The 13,210-nt window shown below is 46.7% G+C and overlaps 2 protein-coding genes across 2 annotated transcripts in view; one reads left to right on the plus strand and one right to left on the minus strand.

The window, feature by feature from the left end:
• lcp1 (lymphocyte cytosolic protein 1 (L-plastin)) overlaps nucleotides 1–2,110 on the plus strand; it is an 11,627-nt gene extending 9,517 nt beyond the window's left edge. The window contains exons 13-16 of the mRNA XM_070914146.1: nucleotides 1–18; nucleotides 140–260; nucleotides 892–1,016; nucleotides 1,534–2,110. The exon at nucleotides 1–18 is cut by the window's left edge and continues 116 nt beyond it. Coding sequence (XP_070770247.1) covers nucleotides 1–18; nucleotides 140–260; nucleotides 892–1,016; nucleotides 1,534–1,666 — 397 coding nt within the window. The 3' untranslated portion in view covers nucleotides 1,667–2,110. The remainder of the gene's footprint in view (nucleotides 19–139; nucleotides 261–891; nucleotides 1,017–1,533) is intronic.
• Nucleotides 2,111–2,801: 691 nt separating this feature from the next.
• cnot11 (CCR4-NOT transcription complex, subunit 11) lies at nucleotides 2,802–7,422 on the minus strand. Its single transcript, XM_070914905.1, has 7 exons — nucleotides 6,724–7,422; nucleotides 6,056–6,220; nucleotides 5,647–5,799; nucleotides 4,878–5,080; nucleotides 4,019–4,221; nucleotides 3,535–3,631; nucleotides 2,802–3,268 (listed from the first exon to the last, which is right to left on the minus strand). The coding sequence occupies exons 1-7, from the start codon at nucleotides 7,040–7,042 to the stop codon at nucleotides 3,071–3,073; spliced, it is 1,338 nt and encodes a 445-aa protein (XP_070771006.1). The 5' UTR covers nucleotides 7,043–7,422; the 3' UTR covers nucleotides 2,802–3,070.
• Between the last annotated feature and the right edge of the window lie 5,788 nt (nucleotides 7,423–13,210).

The raw sequence follows: 13,210 nt of genomic DNA on the forward strand, positions 1-13,210 counted from the left end.
CTGGCAGCTCATGAGGAGGTAACTGTTCTGACTGTTTCAATTCCCCAAAAACAGTTTAGCAGCTGAAGCTTTTATTTTGAAACCTGGTATTGCCCCCCCCCCCCCCCCCCCCCCCCCCATATGCTGTCTGTTCCCTCAGATACACCCTGAACATCCTGGAGGACCTGGGCGATGGTCAGAAAGTGATCGACGACACCATCGTGGTCTGGGTCAACGACACGCTCACGCAGGCCGGCAAACCCACCATCTCCAGCTTTAAGGTAACGACTGCAGCCAGACACGGGTACACTGGGGCCAGACACGGGTACACGGGTACACTGGGGCCAGACACGGGTACACTGGGGCCAGACACGGGTACACGGGTACACTGGGGCCAGACACGGGTACACGGGTACACTGGGGCCAGACACGGGTACACTGGGGCCAGACACGGGTACACGGGTACACTGGGGCCAGACACGGGTACACTGAGGCCAGACACGGGCACACTAGTACACTGAGGCCAGACACGGGTACACTGAGGCCAGACACGGGTACACTAGTACACTGAGGCCAGACACGGGTACACTGAGGCCAGACACGGGTAAACTGAGGCCAGACACGGGTACACTGAGGCCAGACACGGGTACACGGGTACACTGAGGCCAGACACGGGTACACTGAGGCCAGACACGGGTACACTGAGGCCAGACACGGGTACGCTGAGGGTGCACTGCATTCTGTTTCTTAAGCTTTGATTCCATCACTTCCATAACTCCTATCTGTGTGGTGTGGTGTGTGTGTGCTGTGTGTGTGTGTGTGTGTGTGCTGTGTGTGTGCTGTGTGTGTGCTGTGTCTGTGTGCTGTCTGTGTGCTGTGTGTGTGTGTGTGTGTGTGTGTGTGTGTGTGTAGGACGGGTCCATCAGCAGCAGTATGCCGGTTCTGGACCTGATCGATGCCATCCAGCCCGGGTCGATCAGATACGACCTGCTGAAGACAGAAGACCTGACTGAAGAGGAGAAACTCAACAATGCAAAGTATGAACACTTTCATTCACTGATGTTTCTCACTTCCTCTTTTTTCAGTTCTCACATTGATGGTTTTAAAATGTTTACCACGACTTTAATTGTGTAATAACTGGAGCTGGTAGTCTGCAGCATGTGTGGTGACATTAATGAATTGAATTCAGTGACAAAAGGTTTCCATGGAAACAAACAGCATTTCTTGCCTCGAGTACTATAGTACATGACTATAAATAAAATGAATAATGATGGTAATTAACACATTATCAGATGCATACTTTACTGTTTGCATAGAACAGTATGAACGTTAGCGAAGAGGATTAGCTGACGTTAGCTCTGCTGTATCTCAGGTAACGTTAGCTGGACTGTCAACCTTTCCAACCCTAATAAAGATCCGAACAGTCGCTGTAAACTGACTAGCGTCCTGGCTCACATGCAGCCGATGTTCCAGTCCTGAACGTAACCTGTGATCCTCAGACCTGAAACAGTTCTTCTCTCCACTACCTGCTCACCGTGGTCATTGTGTTGCCAGGTACGCCATCTCCATGGCGAGGAAGATCGGGGCCCGGGTGTACGCGCTGCCCGAGGACCTGGTGGAGGTCAAACCCAAGATGGTGATGACGGTGTTCGCCTGCTTGATGGCACGCGGCATGAAGAGAGCCTGAAGACCACGACGACCTCAACTACCATCAGTGAAATGAGGGAATAATAGAAGCTCCAGGGTTCAGATGATGCTCAGTTATGGTACGATACACATCTCCAAACTGTGGTGAGGTCTTCAGACAAAGAGAAGGAACACTTTCACGCCTCAAAGTTTTATTTCTACATTTAGAGGCAGAACTAATCTGATCGGTTCAGTTAAACCCTTTTCGATGCAATATTGTTCTTTTCTTTAAAACAGTTATTTGCTGCAGTAATAGTTGATCTGGGGGGGGTTTGTTGGATGTTTCTATGCAGAGCTGCAAAGTTCCCTTCACATTAGTTCAGTTTGTTTTTGTGGAACATAATGTGTTGTGTCTCACAGTCTAACGTGCTCAGATGATTTTAAAACACACTCCAAATCACAACTTCTGTACCAAACGTACTCAACAAATAAACAGACTTTTGTATAAAAACTCTGGTGGTGGTTTTTCCTGGAACATCTGATACTGTGCCGACCTCCGGTGGTGTCACTTCTCACCTTGCTGTAGTGATGTACAAGTGTACTCCAAGACACTGTGACATCACTGTTTGGTGTGATTACAGGTGCAACAGTACATTTCTGACTACAACCATCAGAGGTGAAACTGAAACCTTCAACCAGAGGAAAGAGGAATAGTTCGACATTTTGGGAAATACGCTTAGTCACCTTCTTGCCAAGAGTTGAAGATACAGCTGGTTAGCTTAGCATAAAGACTGGAAACGGGGTGAAAACAGCTAGCCTGGCTCTGCCTACCAGCACCTGATGACGTGAACGCTCGCAAATCGTAAACACGCAGTATCATAAAAGTATATGATATCATATTTACCATACAGACATGAGAGCGGTGTCAACCTGAACATCTAACTCTGGGAAGCGTCTTTCCCCAAATGTTGAACTTGAACCACGGAAGCGCTCTCACTGAGGATCAGCTCCACGTCTACATGTCAACAGTTTCCAGTAACTTAGCGCGCCTGTCGGGCTCTTTGAGCTGCGTTCAAGATAACAGGAGCATTGATTTGTTTCCTCACAGCAGCCAGATGAAAACACACACACACAAAAACACAACCTGAAAGACTCAGTTAAACATTCTGTTTAATTAGAGAAAGATTTCATGTCCAAAGGAAAGAGAGTGGAGGTAAAAAACGAAATGCTGAAGTAGTTCATCCTTTTTTACTTCTGGAAAAGAGAGAGGGGAGATGGTGACAAAGCTCAAAGAGGATTTAAAGTCTGAAGAAAACGTCACTACATATTTACATTATTCACTCTCGTTTGAGCCGCCGCACCACGTTCTGCTCCTGATGTACAAAGACATGAAGGATGAACCAAACCGGGTCCCTCTGACGTTTCTAAAGGTGGCGTTATTTTAGGAACTTGTCTCTGAGGATCATTATTTGGCAGGTTTGGCCTCGGTGGGGTTGTCTCCGGTGTCCAGGGTCTTGAGGAGGCGGAATAGACCGGCAGCTTCGCGGATGCGGCTGAACTCGATGCAGAAGGCCTGAACCTCGATGAAGAGGTCCTGCACGTTGATGATCTTGTTCCGGATCAGCGACTGGAGGAAGACGCAGACCAGACGGACCAGACGGTTCTGAAGGAAACAGAAACTCATTTCAACTAAGCCTGAACAGTTGAGTCTTCATGGAGGACTGACTGCAGCACTGCATCACCCTGCATCAGTTTTAGCTAGGTGGACCTGCCGAAGTGTCCCCTCTTCTGTCAGACTGAACATGGAGCTCAAACTGATTTGCTTTTCTTTCAACAACACATTCACACATTTTCTGTTTGTTAGAGGGCAGATCTAATAAAATACGCTTGTTTTCGAAGCATTATTCTTATTAAAGTGTTGTTCTGTACCTGCATGTATTTGTCTTTGATTTGCTCACAGGTGGAGATGCAGTTGGAGATGTAGAGGTGGATGAACTCTGGAGGCAGGTCAACAGCTGTGGTCAACCTGAGGAGGCAACAAGAGACAGAAAATCCTCAACAGTGAAAGAAGAAAAGGCTCCAGCCAGTCTAATAATCCTGCTCTGCCAACTAGTGGTGACAACGTGCAGCTGCATACAGCTGTCACGCTCAATAAGAGCATCAAGCCAAATGAATGCATGAAACATTGATCATAACTCAGAAGCATCTCTTTAAAACTCAGCTGACCGGTTCTAAAATGTCTGAGGTGATTACGGCAGTAGTTATAAATTACTCAAGTCAACAGATTTGGTGTCTTTAAAACCAGGCGTCAACCTTTGGGGAGTGGGTGTGTAGCCCCTAGCCAATAGCAGCGCAGGACTCCATAAAAACATGGCGACCAGGTACCAGATCATAAGCACTACGGCGCCCTCACCTGTTGACCACCTCCATGGAGTGCAGCGACATGTCCATGTTCACCAGCACTGAGAAATACTCTGTGATCTGGCTGCTCTGCATCAGCTTCAGCAGCATCTCGATGGCCACCAGCGGGTTGTTCTCCACCAGGTCGGGGAGCTTCGCCGGGGACAGACCGATGTGATAAACCAGCTTTGGGTCCTTCTCCAGCTCAGCCAGCAGCTGGAGGGAGACGGAGAGTCAGTTACAGTGTGAAGGAGCAGGAAACACCTCAGATGCCCCCCCCCCCCACGCCTCCAAGCTGCGACTCATTATTAAGACATTTCCAAGTAGTTCCTTATTAAATACCACTTACTGCCACCGACCCTCCCTGCAGAGGCCAAACTAAAGCTGCCGTGAATGTTTCTACTAACAAGTGTGTGTGTATGACAGCCTGATACATCTTAGTGCTGACGTTAAAAAGAAAAGAGTGCTCTGTATTATAAAATAATAAAATGTATTCAGCGTATCAAATATATCCATATCTCATATTAAGGTTTTCACGAGTGAGGAAAAACTGTGTGTGATGAAACATATAACCTGACAGTTATTAAATTCTACAGAAACAAATGTTGCTGTTGTTTTTAACCTGTTTGAGACTCCAAGAGCTACTAAATCCTACAGAAGACCAGATCCAGACTTAACTCTGGCCCAGAACTGGACTTCTTATCTTCAACATGAAATATCTATTGTATATTTATAACACACACACACACACACACACAGTTTTTAAAGATTGACATCTTCAGTAGGAACCAATGGGCTGAGAGCTGAGAGCCACAGACAGGAAGTCAGACAGGACTGAGAGACGGACCGACAGGTTGTTGACGCGAGCTCACCTGAGACTGCTGCTGGGCCGACAGCGGGCTCTTGAAGGCCTTGGACATGATGCGTTTGATCTCCACGCCGGTGCTGTTCTTCACACACATGGAGCGGTCCCACTGGATGCTGTGATCCGGCTCGGTGGGGTTCAGCCACGCCAGCTCGTCCTCGCACACGTGCAGAGGCGGCGGCGGCCGGATGAACTCGGGGCGGAAGTGACCTGAGGACGGAGACAGGTGGACAGGTGGTCAGGACGGACATCTTTGGGGCTTTAAGATACCAGATGATCAACAATCCACCAGCAGCCGGACCCTGGTGCACCGTACAGTTATTTCGGTTGCAGATGGCTGGTTGTTTTTAGCCTAGTGGCCAGTTTGGTAACCATGGCAACATTTGCACCAGCTTTAAAGGCGTCCTCATATTCACAGAGTCAGCAGCATGTTGTCAGGATGTGAACAGCAAGAATTCTAATCATCGGACACGACGACGGAAAGGACACTGGACTGATGGACGGAACGACCTCAACATCCAGAGACATTCGTCTGTCTGTCTGCGCTGCCTGCCTGCCTGTCTGCCTGTCTCTGTGTAGCGGTAAACATGTGGTTGTGTTTAACTGTAGAAAGTTGTATCCCTGGAGCAGAGACTCTTCTGCCACCTGGAACCATCGTACAGGAGTTCCTCAAACAAATCCTGGCCCCCTTCCTGTGGTGGAACCGCCCTCTAGCTTTGTTCTGTTCCATACACCTTCTTCAGATCTAAAACAACATCAGCATCAAGCACACTTACTCTCCAGAGGGGGGCGGGGCCCTGTGACCAGAGACTCGATGATCTGATTGGCCACTGAGCTGTCGAATCCTGAGTTGGATGAGTCTGGATCTGGGTCGTTGAGGATGCTGGGGAAGCTGGCCTTGCTCTGAGTGGGCAGCTCTGACTGACGCTCTGCTCGACAAAGACACAAAGACAAACTCAATCAATACATAAACAAATAGATATGGAATTCTCCAACTGCTCACTGCCATGTTGCTTCATGTTACACTCATGTTACCCAGAGTGAAGACGTTTAGAGTGTGATGTGTTTCAGCTCATCAGTGGGACACTGAGTCGAGCTTCGTGTATATTCCTGTCTGGATCTAAGTTCACCTTCCTGCCTTCGCAGATGAGAGTTGCAGCTGTAAAGCGGTCGCTGTTCACTGACCTGCTAAGGCTAGCTGCAGCCCACTGATGTCTATGGACTGGGGCATGTTGCCCACGTCCATGCAGGACACCTGTCTGGGCGTCTTCTTGAACAGATCCCTGGGCGGCGCCAACATCAGCTGGGACAGGAAGAACTTCTCGGGCTGGGTGATGGGAGGCAGGAAGCCTGGAGAGACCACATGACACAAACCAGACTGATGGGTCTGCATGCTGATGGGGAGACTCACACGTCTGCTTTCTGTCGCTAGAGATCAGACTGGTTTGTGTATTTAAACAAGAATTGGGGAGAATGCTGAATCAGATCCTGATACCAACAAGATGTCTTAAAGGGAACTGAGTTCATTGATCTACGACATCAGCTGCTCATGGCTGACGTCTAAAAGCAGCCTGGTCCTGTAGAGACACAGTCTGCAGGTGTCTAGAGTCTGATCAGAGGTGGAGTCTGTGGGCAGACTGGTGGTCCTCCTGAGCTTCTGGCAGAGCTGTGACTCAGATGACTACTTTCACTACTAATCTATTCATTGTTTGGTCTATAAAATGTAAAGAAAGTGAAAAAGGCTGCTCACAGTTCTCATGTTAGTGAGTCTGAGACACAACATGTCCTGTCCTCCTGAAGGACATCGGGACATCCATACAGTTCGGAATAAAAGTGGTGTATTATTGACCTACCGGAGAGCACCTTCTCCTGCTCCTCCCCGGCAGGTGCGGGGTTCAGCAGGTGGGCGAACACGGCGGCGAACGGGTTGGCGGCCAGCGGCTCGGTCCGGTACATCTCCCAGAGCAGGTAGAGGGCGGTGAGTCTCTGCGGGGAGCTGGGCAGCAGGTCCGGCTGCTGGAGGAGCATGACCAGCACCGAGCCCACCCTGAAGTGCTCCGCTTTCCCGAAGTAATGGTGGAAGTGGGTGGAGAGGCTCTCGAAGGTGTTGGTGCAAGCCTCCTCGGATATGATGCTCAGCAGGTTGGACAGCTCCTTCGGGGCGAGGGTCATGGCTCACCTCGACGTGTTCAGCTCTTTGAGACCGGAACTTTTACAAAACGCTGTTTTCGGTTAATACATCGAATCTCTCATCTCTGTAATAAACCACGTGAAGTTAATCATCTTTGAAGGCGGGAACAACACGGCTACAGCCCGAAAGTCATCACACGAGCTCCGAACCCTGGAGCTCAGTTAGCAACGAGTTAGCTTAGCCTAGCAACGCTAACTGACAAAAAACGGTGAAGTCATGGCCCAAACTAAAGAGTCCGCCCGGCAGAATCCACCCCGACCGGTTCCGTGACAACATAACAGTCTTACAAACCCTGCAGACACAAACCGAGCGGAGTATTCCGGTCTGTTAAAGTGCTGTCAGGTCTGTTAGACACGGGTCCGCCGCATTAGCCGTTTAAATTCTGATTTGAACCTTTGGGCGCAGTGCATTGTGGGTCCCGTAGTTTCGTACTCTGAGGTTTCACTTCCCTCACAAACCGGATTCTTGTCTTCAGTAAAACTCACTCTCACACTTCGCGGTAATCTCTGGCAGTGAAACCTTTTTATTGCAGTACAGATGAGCCAGAACTCCCTAAAGCTTAAAGGTCAAACTGACCATTAAAGAACTGTCACTTGTCCTGTTGACTAGCTTGGGTTTTTACCCAGAAGCCCCTGCGATCTCCTTCCGGTGTTACGCTCTGTCAAAGTGAGTTCAACAGAAACCGTAAACCGTTTCCATGTTGTCTCCAGTCACAGTCCACAGAAATCATACACACTACTCACTAAAAGTTCTGGATATTCAACTTGAACTTTATGGAAAATGTAAGAAGTTCATGCTGCAGTGATATTATATCATGAAAGTAGAAGCATGCAATGGTCATTTCTTCATCTCAAACTATTTATTGAAACAAAACAACAGTGGAGGGTACACCACAACAAGAAAGGTCAATGTCTCAATAACTTGTCACGTGTCCTTGAGCATCAATTACAGCTTGACAACAACAAGTCGATTTATTGTCTGCTGAGGCGTGGCAGTCCACTCCTCTTGAAGGGCGGCCCTCAGGTCACTGAGGGTCTGGGGTGCCGGGTTACGACCTTCTACACGACGACTCAGCTGATCCCATAGGTTTGCTATGGGATTCGGGTCTGGAGAAAGCGCAGGCCACTCTATCTGAGGGACCCCAGCCTCCAGCAGCCTTCCCTGATGATGCGACCTCGATGAGCTGGGGCACCGTCGTCCATGAAGATGAAATCGTGTGTTGCTCACGCAGAGGCACAATGACTGGATTACTGATGTTCTTCAGGCAGTATCGGCTTGTCACAGTACCATTCACAAGGTGTAGGGCAGTTCTGTGTTGACTAGACACACCTGCCCAGACCGTAACACCACCGCCTCCAAAGGCTCGTCTGGTGACAGCAGTGGCTGATGCACAGCGTTCTCCTTGACGTCTCCGACAGCGTTGGCGGCCATCATTTCTGCTCAGTGTGAATCGACTGTCACCAGAGAACAGCATTGAGGCCCACCGGTTCCTCGTCCAGCGCGAATGCTCCCTGGCCCATGCAGGTCCTGTTGATCGATTGTTAGGTGTCGTCTCGGTCTCATGATGTCAGAATGTGAACAGCATGACGAAGAGGACTGTTTAAATACAAACTGTCATTGAACCAGAACATTTAGTGGTCGATTCATGGATCAGACACTTAATCACCTTGTTAGAGAACAGCATGTTATGCAATAAGTACTGAAACATTGAACAGTTGGACGTGTGCATTCACAAGTTTAGAGAAGGTCAAATTAAGTTCACCTGTAAAGGTTATAGTGCATTTTAGGTGCATTCTGAAATTTCATCCGAAAGCCGAATATCCCTAACTTTTTGTGAGTAGTGTATATAAAGATTTAGATATTTTATATATATATATAGATGTATATATATATACATCTACATATATATATATACACAATCTGTTTTCCTGCTGAATGTTTTTGAGTTGTATATTTCTGTCTGTTTGCTGTCGTTCAGGCGTCTTCTTGTTTCAATAAACACCTCACTGAGATAACTGAGTGTGTGTGTGTGTGAGACTGTCCACATACTGGGATCACTGGGTATCTACAGAGCTGGGCAGTAATATTTGGGCACATTGTCATTTAAACCATAAAAACACGATTCTTTAAAACCTCATCGGAGCTTCAGTTATTGAATATAGATCTGAGATGATTAACTGATGAACCAACGAGACTTGACTGATTAATACTTTGAGTCATTCATCAGCAGGCAGCCATGCTGCTGTATATTAGATAAACAGAGAACAGTCGACACTTTAATGTAACGCGATCGAACCCTCTGATTGGCTCCTGAACTACTCACTTTAAATAAAGTTGGTGGTGACAGTTTTACACACAAGCTAGTTGTTAAATAACTGGTATCAGAATATTCACTGTTTTGGTCCACGAGGAAGATGACAATGTGACTGTGACAGTTATGATATTAGGCTATCTGAATACAAGTGACTTGGCTGGTCGTCAACAGAAAGACTAGAAGACGTATTATTTCAGCACTCAACAGGCCTCTGTGGCTGACATGAAATAAGAGACAGTGACACAGACAGGATGTTCAAACATTTACTGAGTGATTTCACTTGTTTTCTTACAAAAGAGTGATGTGCTTTGAGTCGTGGTTCACTTCTGGAAGCAGAAAGCTTCTCCAGACGTCACGTTCTACCAGGAAGAACCCGCAGACTGAGAGGGAGGCTTACGGCCGACTGGAGCACTCAATCAATACGATCAGAGATCAATCACAGCTGATCAGATGAGCTCTCGGGTTAAAGGATCCAAAGCTTTGGTCGCTTACGTTCACATGTTGAATACGCTTCAGGCGCAGTGAAAGTAAAAGATTTGATTTGAAAGGAGTCGTAACAACCTTCTGGTGAAACATTCAGACAGAAAGATCTCCTCTGTTCTGTTACGCCCGAGTGCTTCTCGGCTCTTTGCTGATAAGAAACACACGAGGTGAAACATTTGAACATTAGATTTGATAGAATTTGTGCAAATTTCCAACTTGGAGCCGGATCCAGACTGGAGCTGGTTTTCAGAGGTTTAGACGTCTGCAGGGAGAGAGATGAAGCAGCTTCCTGATAAAATCAGCCTGAGAGAAGCCGTCTGGAACATTTCACAGATCGTCTCATATCTCAGTCCGCACGGTTTAAAGGGATACTGCAGGCTAAACCAAAACCAGAGTACGCCAAAATGTTTAGGAGCCAGCAGACCTGATGAACAGAAACCCACCTGAAACCAGAGAGTCACAAGTTTGATCCAGACCTCATGAATGTTCAAACAGCTGAGCCAATCAGAGCTTAAAGAAGGAGGACGTCGAATAAATCGGGACAGAAAAACTGAATGATCTGAATGAGTCCATGAAGCTCTACGAGCTGTTAGAGGTCAACCTACAGTGTTGAGTTACCTGTTAGCATGCTAACATTAGCTGATCGTGTTGGACGAAGTAACGTTTGGACCTGATGAAGTTATTATAGTTCGAATGACTTTCATGATAATCCATCCAACAGATATTTCACTCAAAACCACGAACGTGAGCCTCATGGTGGATTCACCCTGAGGGGAACATGAAGGTCTGAGCCACATCTCATGCTGACGTCACTACAATACAGGAAGACTGCTCCATCCACGCCTTTCATTCATCGAATTCATTCATTCATTTGGCGTGCTCTGGTTTTTGTAATAAATGCCTCTTAAATAACACTGTACAACAAGGAAACACTGTCCTCAGGTCCATGTCCACTTCAGTCCACAAGGAGGGTTTGGTTCATACTGGTTCTCTCACACACACACACACACACACACTGTACACACTCTAACACCTGCATTCACACCACAACACCTGGATATATGGCACAAGACTATCCACCTCCATCTGAGAGTCAGTCTGGAGTCCAAACACACAGGACTTCACGAGACCTCCAGCTGATCAGAGAGACCAAAGCAGGCTGCTGGGAACATACAAAGAACACGTGTGAATAAAAATGTCAGTTATATTTCAGGCATGCAGGCAAACACACTGTAAACATCAAAACTGGCAACAGGTCCAAAATCTCCACCAGGCGGTTTGTTCAGATCCACTTCACTACAGGACTACAGGACACGCTGAGGCAGCAAAACCACAATGAACGAATCAGACAGGGGAGAGCTTCAAATGTGTGAAGTCATGTTAAATACTTCAGTTTACTGGTGTAGTTTGGTATGAAGTGATCAGCACTATCAAGACCTCATCCTGATCTGATCCCTCTAATTCAAGTGAGCAACACTGTTAACTTCTGTTTCGTTAATCAGTGTAGAGTTTTAATGTTTGTTAGCATGCTAGCAACACAAAGTCCAGCTGAGGCTGGTCTGGATCAAAGTGGTGGACTGACCAGAGCCAGGCTGTTAACACTGAGACACACACTGGAATAACTGTGACACTCGTGCACGTGGGCGAACATGTGCATCCTCGTGCGTGTGCACAAAAACAAACTAAACGGGGACCCGCACATAAAAATGTCGCTCCATAGCACGAGTGGTGAAAAACTCCACAGTGATCCTTTAATGTAGCCGCTGTTTTAATGCTCATCTTTGATTTCTCTTCCAAACCAGATGGTCGGACTTGAGTTAATATTTATTGGCTCGTGTAACAAACAGCTGGTGGAGTTTGATGTTATGTAATAGTCCTGGAAATGTCTTTAAATCAACCCTCCTCTACACTGTCCGTTTCTTTCCTTGTGGTAAAATGCCTCATCACCACGACACTAACAGGTACTTTTCAGCCACTAAACACACACGAGAGGCTCAAGTTACAGACTTCACATCAGAGAAGGACGTGTGGCGTTAAGGATACCGATGATGCAGATTTATGGCACGAAGAACAGCTGTCCATCACAGCAGGATGGATCCAAGCTTCACTGAGTCTGAGTGTTGCTGGGATTCTTTCTTCTAGTGCAGTTTGATTCATGGAAAGCTTTTGTGACTCTTACTGTCTTTCCTTCCTTCCTTTCATGTCTTAGTCCTTCTCAATATCTTTCTTGACTTCACTGACAGATACGATGAAGATAAGGCTCTTGAGAAAGGAAGAAGGTTGAGGGTATTTGTTAAGGCAAAGGTCAAAGGGATGAGGAGTCGGGTAAGAAATAAATAAACAAATCTCACTTATGACTGAACTGGTTTGAACACTAATCTGATGTCGTGGCTTTATATCCCAAAATGAACAAGCTGCAGCAAACACATGTTAAACTACTTACACTTCAGCCCCAAACATACACGCACATAAACAACGTCTGCTCGAGTTCATCATCATCATCATCACTAAGACGAAAGCAGGCGAGGAGAACGAGGAGGATGACGAGATAAAGAGAGAAGAAGAGTTACTTTAAAAAATAGAGGGAGGAGGGTGTAAAGATGAAATTAATTCTAGTCCTTAAAGTAGGATACAGAATGAGAGACTCTGGACTTCTCTTTTGGGGGGACTGGGAGGGCTGGGCGTATTTACAAAGCTTAGCTTCTGGAACTAAAACTTCACCATACTGCTGAAGGAAGAGGAGAAAAAAACGTCTCTGAATTTAGTGTTTAGGGTAAAAGTGGTTTTTGCACAGCTTCTTTCATTTTGAACTCTGGGATCAGACCCACAGTTTCTTCATTCTACCAAAGATAATCTCAAGTCTTCTCTTCAGGGGAAAGACTGGATGTGCTCTGTTGGGGGTCGGGTGAGGGGCAAAGAGCAAAGAACGGAAAATATGACAACTACGGAAGCCCAGAGAAGACACGCTGTAGTGTACAAGCAATTATTTTCAATGTTTTCTTTTGATCACAAACAAATTCATGACCTGAACATAACAAGATGTGTTTTCCTGCTGGAGCTGAGGTGAAATACTCCCACCATGATACTGAGAAGTCTTCACAGTAACAAACTTTAAAAGTCTCTTCGTCCTTTGAACGCTGAGCGTTCAGCTCCTTTAACCACGAGGGCTAAAGGCCAGACATGCAGATCCTGACATGATGACAAGCATAAGTCACACGGAATCTAACATACGATAATCACGTCTGATTGTTTTGTGTCGCTGAGGATTAAGAAAATGATTTTGTGATTCCAAGAAAACAAACTTGTTATGTGGAGACTTTGAGATACATTTCTTGTGATCAGAAGAGAACTA

The sequence above is a fragment of the Enoplosus armatus genome, chromosome 11, assembly GCF_043641665.1.
Source record: "Enoplosus armatus isolate fEnoArm2 chromosome 11, fEnoArm2.hap1, whole genome shotgun sequence".
Classification (NCBI taxonomy): Eukaryota; Metazoa; Chordata; class Actinopteri; order Centrarchiformes; family Enoplosidae; genus Enoplosus; species Enoplosus armatus.

Excerpts from the sequence above, each read along its gene's own strand:
- cnot11 (XM_070914905.1), bottom strand. The coding sequence starts at position 7,042 with ATGACCCTCGCCCCGAAGGAGCTGTCCAACCTGCTGAGCATCATATCC. Across the intron at positions 5,800-6,055 it reads GCTGCAGCTAGCCTTAGCAG|AGCGTCAGTCAGAGCTGCCC; the intron begins GTCAGTGAACAG and ends TTTGTCGAGCAG. Across the intron at positions 3,632-4,018 it reads TCCATGGAGGTGGTCAACAG|GTTGACCACAGCTGTTGACC; the intron begins GTGAGGGCGCCG and ends TTGCCTCCTCAG.